The following is a 7,960-nucleotide window of genomic DNA, read 5'->3' as shown; positions in this document are numbered from 1 at the left end:
AAAAAAAAAAAAAGCCTTATTTTTTAGAGCTATACATTAAAATATTTAGGGGAAAAATATCATGATGTCTACAATTAATAAACAATTCAGAAAATAAAAGGAAAAAAATCCCCCAAAATATTAGCATGTAAAAATAAGCTCCTTTTTGAAAAGGTATCTGCACTCCCATGTTTATTGCTGCACAGTACACAATAGGCAAAACATGGAATCAATGTAAGTGACCATCAACAGATTAATGAATAAAGAAGATGTGGTGGCTCGGCACAGTGGCTCATGAGGTCAGGAGTTTGAGACCAGCCTGACCAACATGGTGAAACCCCGTCTCTACTAAAAAATACAAAAAAATTAACCAGGCGTGGTGGCGCGTGCCTGTAATCCCAGCTACTCGGGAGGCTGAGGCAGAAGAATCTCTTTAACCCGGGAGGCGGAGGTTGTGGTGAGCTGAGATTGCGCCACCGACCTTCAGCCTGGGCAACACAGCAGGACTCCTTCCCAAAAAAAAAAAAAAAAGGGTGTGGTATATATACTCAGTGGAATATTATAGACATAAGAAAGACAGAAATTCTGTCATGCAGGAACATGGTTAGAACTGGAGATCATTAATGTTAAGTGAAGTAAGCCAAGCATAAAAAGAAAAATATCACATGTTCCCACTCATGTGTGGGAGATAAAAGAAAGTAGATCTCATGAAGAGAGAGTAGAATGGTGGTTACCAGAGGCTGGGAAGAGCAGGGGAGCAGGGAGTTGAAGAGAAGCTGACCAATGAGTACAAATACATGGTCTGAAAGAAGAAATAAGACTTAGGGCTAGACAGATCAGTAGGGTGACTATAGTTTACGATAACCTGTTGTACATTTCAAAATAGCTAGAAGAGAATAATTTGAATGTTTCCAGCATAAACAAACACATATTTAGAATGATAAATATTCCAAGTACATAGATTTAATTTTTACAGATTATATGAATGTATTAGATTATCACATGCATCCCTAAACCATGTACACCTAATTATGCATCAAATTTTTTTTTTTTTAAAGCTACTTTTGGGCTGGGCACGGTGGCTCACGCCTGTAATCCCAGCACTTTGGGAGGCTGAGGCGGGTGGATCACGAGGTCAGGAGTTTGAGACCAGCCTGGCCAACACGGTAAAACCCCGTCTCTACTAAAAATACAAAATCCCAGCACTTTGGGAGGCTGACGCAGGTATATTATTTAAGTCTAGGAGTTTGAGACCAGCCTGAACAACATGGCAAAACCCCATTTCTACTAGAAATAAACAAAAAAAAATTAACTGGGCATGGTGTCACATGCATATAATCCCAGAAACTTGGGAGAGTGAGGCACAATAATTGCTTGAATCTGGAAGGTGCAGGTTACAGTGAGCCAAGATCGCACCACTGCACTCCAGCCTAGGTGACAGAGCAACTGTCTCAAAAAACAAAAAGACAAACAAACAAAAAAACAAAAAGGCTGGGCTCGGTGGCTCACGCCAGTAATGACAGCTTTGAGAGGCCGAACTTGAGCTCAATAAATTGAGACCAGCCTGGGCAGCATGGCAAAACTCCATCTCTACAACCCCCCTCACCGCCCCCCCCAAAAAAACCCAAAATTAGCTGGGCATGGTGGCATGTTCCTGTGGTACCGGCTATTGAGGAGGCTGAGTTGGGAGGATCATCTTAGCCTGGGAAGTGGAGGTTGCAGTGAGCCAAGACTGTGCCACTGCACTCCAGCTTGGCTAACAGAGTGAGACCCTGTCTCAAAAAACAAACAAACAAACAAACAAAAAAACTACTTTCATGCCAGATCTGTCAAGGGTGCAAAAAAGGAAGTGACAAAAGACTGCAATAATAAAATTGAAATCACTAAGGAAAGGTGATTTGCTAAGTATAAAATTTTGTCATAAGAGACTCAAAAATTTAGTCACGGAAACCAACAGAAAAAAGATCAATGAGGGTCTACACTGTTTCTTTTCCAGAAGGAAAAGCTTATCTTCCCTCTGTGGAATTTTATTATTTGTGGAATTTCAGAGTAACAAAACCCACCCGCCATAATACGCGTAAAAATGAGTTAGGTACCCAGCCTGGGTAACACAGCAAGACCCTGTCTCTACCTCCAAGAAAAGGAATAAATTAGCTGGGTGTGGGGGCGCACGCCTACAGTCCCAGCTACTAAGGAGGCTGAGGTGGGAGGATTGCTTGAGCCCAGGGGTTTGAGGCTGCAGTGAGCTATGATTGCATCACTGCACCCCAGCCTGGGTGGCAGAGCAAGACCCTATTGTCTCAAAAAACTGGTGTTTTCACTGAGAGGTATGGATGAGTTACTCTGGCTTCACACAACTGACAGTGAAGAATCTTGAGTCCTATTCTAGACCAAGCTGGCTACCCTGGCACTACACTGCAGTATCACCACTGATTCTTTTTTTTTTTTTGAGACAGTCTTGCTCTGTTATCCAAGGTGGAGTGCAGTGGCATGATCATGGCTCACTCTAGCCTTGACCTACTGGGTTCAAGCAATCCTCCCACCTCTACCTCCTGAGTAGCTAGGACCACAGGCATGCGCCACCACACCCAGCTAATTTTTGTATTTATTTATTTATTTTTTTTGTAGAACCGGGGTTTCTCCATGCTGCCCAGGCTAGTTTTGAACTCCTAAGCTCAATCTGCCTGCCTCGGCCTCTCAAAGTGCTGAGATTACAGGCCTGAACCACTGCACCTGGCCCGGTTGATTCTAATATACATTCTACTCCCAAATGATTAGTCCAAAGTTCCACTGTCTAATATGGTGGCACCAGCAACATGTATCTAGTGAACACTTAACATGTGGTAAGCTCGAATCCAATTTAGATTTGTATTTGAAAAAAGAATGACAAATATCTCATTAATTTTAAATTTTGAGTTCATGTTGAAATATTTTTAATATACTGAATAAAACATGCTGGTAAAATTAATTTTGCCTATTTTTTTAAACTTTACAGTAGACCCCCTTTGCCAATGGGAAATATATGTTCCAAGACCCCCAGTGCATACACGAAACCTCAGATAGCAGTGAACCCTATACATACCACGTTTTTTCATATATACATATATATACACACACCTATGATAAAGTTTAATTTATAAATTAGGCAAAGAGATTAACAATAAAAAATATATTATATATAAAAGGACAATTATAACAATACACTGTAATAAAAGTTATGTGAACGTAGTCTCTCAATAATCTTACTGTACTGCACTCACCTAGTTTTGGACTGTGATTGACTGAGACTAACTAAAATTGAGGATAAGGGAGCACTACTGTATTTAAAGTGAAAAAAATTAAAATTACCCATGAAGCTTGCATATTTCTACTGCCTAGTGTTAGTGTAAGCCATTAATGTCAATTCCATTTCCCTTGCCAATAAATAGTCAAAGAGATATAGAAGGAAAGCAATTCTCATTCATAAGAAAACAGATTCAAGAAGGAAAGATGCGAAGATAAGGTCTCTTCTTTGTCTAACAATTTTTTGTCTGGACGTACTGCCTGACACTTACACAGTCACCCTGCTATGAGCAAGAGACAAGAGAATTATTGAAAAACAGCAGAGCAGTCAAGTTCTAGGCTGAAGCATCCGTTTCTGTATCTCTCAGTTAAATGATACAAAATATATTCTTATTATTTTCTTTTGTTTTGAGATAGAGACTCGCTCTTTCATCCAGGATGGAGTGCAGTGGTGTAATCTCAGCTCACTGCAACCTCCATCTCCTGGGATCAGGTGATTCTCGTGCCTCAGCCTCCTGAGTAGTTGGGATTATCGGCGTGCACCACCACACCCAGCGAATTTTTGTATTTTTAGTAGAGATGGGCTTTTGCCATGTTGGCCATGCTGGTCTCCCCTGGCCTCAACTGATCACCCACCTAATCCTCCCAAAGTGCTGGGATTACAGGTGTGGGCCACCACACCCAGTCCTTGTTGTTTAATTCATTTTTAGTTAAGGATTTTCATTTGCAGCAAATGCTTCCAGATAATATGCATATGTCTTTTATGCTTTTGATCATGCTGTTTTCAATCACCTAAAAGTTTTTCTTACTACTTTCCATCCGTCTAAACCTTTCTTAAATTTAAGCACAACTTTCTTGGAGCCTAACCAGAAGGATTTTTTCCCTTCTCTGAACTATTTTGCCTATCAATGATATCTTAAAAATGTCTATGTTTATAATATACTAACTTGTTCTCACATTTTCCTATATTTACATAATTTTTGTCTTTACAACAAAACTAGAAATCCCGTAAAGGACATCAGAAGTATTCTCAACACTGGGCTTAAATCCTCACAATGTCTCCTTAGTAGAGGTGTATTTAGAGGTGTGTGCTCATAAGCAAGTGACTTAATTTCTTTGAGCTTATGTTCAGCCTACATCTATCTATAAAATGTACAGTGTAGAAAACATTCCAGCTCAACTTATATTTCATTGAAAGCACTGTCTTTTTTTTTTCTTTTTTTTTGAAAGCACTGTCTTAATGATAAAGTACTTAATAATATTAATCTTTTTTTTTTTTTTTTTTGGGAGATGGAGTTTTGCTCGTTGCCCAGACTGGAGTGCAATGGCATGATCTCAGCTCTCTGCAACCTCTGCCTCCCGGGTTCAAGCGATTCTCCTGCCTCTGCCTCCCGAGGAGCTGGGATTACAGAAACGCCCACCACCATGCCCAGCTAATTTTTATATTTTTAGTAGAGATGGGGTTTCGCCACGTTGGCTGGGCTGAATTCCTGACCTCAGGTGATCCGCCCACCTCAGCCTACCGAAGTGTTGGGATTACAGGTGTTAGCCACCGTGCCTGGACATATTTTTTTTTTTTTTTTTTGAGATGGAGTCTTGCTCAGTCGCCCAGGCTAGAAAGCAGTGGTGCAATCTCAGCTCACTGCAAGCTCCGCCTCCCGGGTTCATGCCATTCTCCTGCCTCAGCCTCCCAAGTAGCTGGGACTACAGGTGCCTGCCGCCATGCCCGGCTAATTTTTTACATTTTTAGGAGAGACGGGGTTTCACCGTGTTAAGTCAGGATGGTCTCGATCTCCTGTCCTCATTATCCGCCTGCCTCGGCCTCCCAAAGTGTTGGGATTACAGGCGTGAGCCACTGCGCCCGGCCCATATTATCTTTTATCCTACTTAATTTCTTTGAGCTTATGTCCAGCCTACATCTATAAAATGTACAGTGTAAAAACACTCCAGCTCATCTTATATTTCATTGAAAGCAATGTCTTCATGATAAAGTACTTCATAATATTATCTTCTATCCTACATAAAACCTATCAGGGTATTAACTAAAGTGGATGAGCAAATAGATGACTGTTCCTTCTATAAAGAGACCTAAGAAATAAATTCATTCCGTTTGTTTTTCTACAGTGGTTCTGAATCAAGGCCCCTAATAATTCAGGATCTAAGACTGAACTCAATCCATGCTCGAACAAAATAAAAGTCAGGCTTGTAAAAAAAAAACAAGGTGAATGAAGTAAAGAACTGGCTACAAATATGAAAAGTACTTCCTCTACACTGTTACCCACATGTAAATAAATATAATGGGCTCCCCCCAGCGCCATTCAATGAGTGAACAGCAAAGTATATTCCCCTAGAGTTTAAGAGTTTCCAAACTTACTAGTAGATTCATAGGGACTATGAACATTTTCCAAGTGGCACTGAAGCTGGAAGGGAGTGGAAAACTGGCGGTAACAGTGCTGACAGATAGTATGACCATCTACCTCACCGTTCTGCTGATCGAGTTCTACATGGTGTTTCATATGGTTCATGAATCTGTAATAAAGTACAAAGAGAAAGTACAGAAAACATAAAAAATTAGTAGCCTTTTAGAAATATAATGGTAAAATCACAGAACAAACATTATCTACTCCCCTCCATTCCCCAAACTTCCTGTTTGGGATATCCTTTTCTGAGCCCAGAAAAATAGTGAGTTTTTGAAACTAAGAGAGTTCTGTGAAAGGAGATGTACTGGTTTCCTTTACTCGATCCAGTGACCTTTTGTTTAATACCACAATATCTCCTTCTATAGTCCTAGTTACTGATTTAAAAATAACCCCAGCAAGATTGTATAGTAGTTAGGTCCATTCTCCAAAGAGAAAGACTTAAAATATATAAGAAAATGTAAGTCTTCTCTTGTCCAAAGTAACCTCCAAGGCTCTTCAACACTTACCGAATATTGTTTTTTAGTCTTTTGGTACAATGTGGGCATCGGAAAGATGTGGCGACCTTAGGGAAATTTGTGAGTTGGGCTACTTTGCCACCATCCCGTCCATAGTAGAAGTCATCTACAAGCATAATGAGTTTGGTCTGGACGGCATCACCCACGTTCTCATTTGGCTCTGGTACTTTGGTAGGTGGTGACAGAGCAGGAATAGGTGTAGAAGAGGGTGTGGAAGCAACAGGAGCTGTTTTCTCAGGGGATGGGGGCTTTGCTGCTGATGGGACACTGGGTTCTGAATCCAGGGACTTTCCTTTCTTCTGGTATTCAACCATTTCTGGGCAACAGTACTATAAAGAAAGACATCTGATCATTCTGGTTATCCTGGGGGCTAGAATGTGCTAACTCCTTAACTTCACTACCATTCCTTGTTAACGGTTTGGTTTCAGGTATTCTCATTCAGCTTTCACCCTTCAGTCTTTTAGTGTTTCCAAGTTTCACTCCTTTTCTAGAGTATATCCACAGCCGTACACCACCCAAACACCATACTTTGTACTTCTCCCTCCTGCCTGTCTTAGGTCCCTTAATCATTAGTATAACTCGGCTCTAAGCTCCCTGGCAAAAAACATTTTCCAACCTTTTTGTCTGGACTAATACCAAAAAATGAAAAGCTAAAAAATAGAAATAAGAGCTCCTGATTCATCCAATGATACAATTAACAGAAAATGAACTGAGGCCAATATGGTTTGAGTCCTTATTACCTATAAACCTGTTCTTCTGTGTGGTTTCAAAATCTACCATGCTAAGAAAGTAAGATCACATATGTTCTGATCTATTTGAGGGTCTTTAAATGTATCCCATCACATTCCAAAGTACATAGCTCTTTTAAAAACAGACCAAGAGAAACAGTAACCCTCTAAAAAGCTTCAGTCATTTTGGAGCCCCTGCTTCACAAGCTTCCAATATTAATGAAGGTAAATGGCAGAAGCCACTTAAGCTGGATCACAGGTGATATCACTTACACACATGTGACCTCTCAAAGCTTCAGTAACACGAAATTGAGCATTACACCGTGGACATATTTTCCGTCCACCATCCTGGAGGTCAAATACTGGGATGGAAGAGGTCACTGAAAGAAGTGAGAAGAATTGATAAGATTAATACAATGACACCGGAAAAAGATTACTAACCTTTTGGGAAAAGGTCAAACACTCCCTGAGAAATATATAAAACGATAAGCAAGCATGAGAGATCACTATGGTTTTTTGTTTGTTTTTGTTTTTTTTTGAGACAGGGTCTCTCAGTCTGCTGCCCAGGCTGGAGTGCAGTGGCACAACCACAGCTCACTGCAGCCTTGACCTCCCTGGGCTCAGGATCACTATGTTTGAGGCACGTTCCTTTTACTGTTCTAACTCTAGGCCAGGGGTCAGCAAACCACAGCTCGCAGATCAAATCCAGCTCAGCTGCCAGTTTCTGTTTGGCCCACAACCTAAGAATAATTTGTATGTGATTTTTTGGTTAAGGTTTTTGTTTTTGTTTTTTCAATCTTACAGAACTGAAGTTATATCCAATAAAAAACTCTCCCCTCGCCTCCAACCCGGGAACCACCATTCAACTTTGTCTCTATGAATCTGACCACTCTAGGTACCTCAAGTAAGTGGAATCATATAGTAATTGTCCTTTTGTGACTAGCCTATTTCACTTTAGTATAATGTCCTCAAGGTTCAACCATGTTGTAGCACTGTTGTAGCAGAATTTCCTTCCTTTTTTTTTTTTTTTTTTTTT

General features: G+C 40.5%; 1 protein-coding gene across 1 annotated transcript in view; it reads right to left on the bottom strand.

The window, feature by feature from the left end:
• Positions 1-7,960, bottom strand: part of POGZ (pogo transposable element with ZNF domain) — a 38,930-nt gene that overhangs the window by 14,908 nt on the left and 16,062 nt on the right. Inside the window, exons 7-9 of the mRNA XM_011973536.1 lie at positions 7,198-7,304; positions 6,188-6,525; positions 5,636-5,790 (exon numbers count right to left, since the gene is read on the bottom strand). Coding sequence (XP_011828926.1) covers positions 5,636-5,790; positions 6,188-6,525; positions 7,198-7,304 — 600 coding nt within the window. The remainder of the gene's footprint in view (positions 1-5,635; positions 5,791-6,187; positions 6,526-7,197; positions 7,305-7,960) is intronic.

This window comes from Mandrillus leucophaeus, unplaced genomic scaffold, assembly GCF_000951045.1.
Source record: "Mandrillus leucophaeus isolate KB7577 unplaced genomic scaffold, Mleu.le_1.0 Scaffold139, whole genome shotgun sequence".
Taxonomy (NCBI): domain Eukaryota; kingdom Metazoa; phylum Chordata; class Mammalia; order Primates; family Cercopithecidae; genus Mandrillus; species Mandrillus leucophaeus.
The sequence above is the reverse complement of the archived record's forward strand: the minus strand, read 5'-3'. Positions and strand labels throughout refer to the sequence as shown.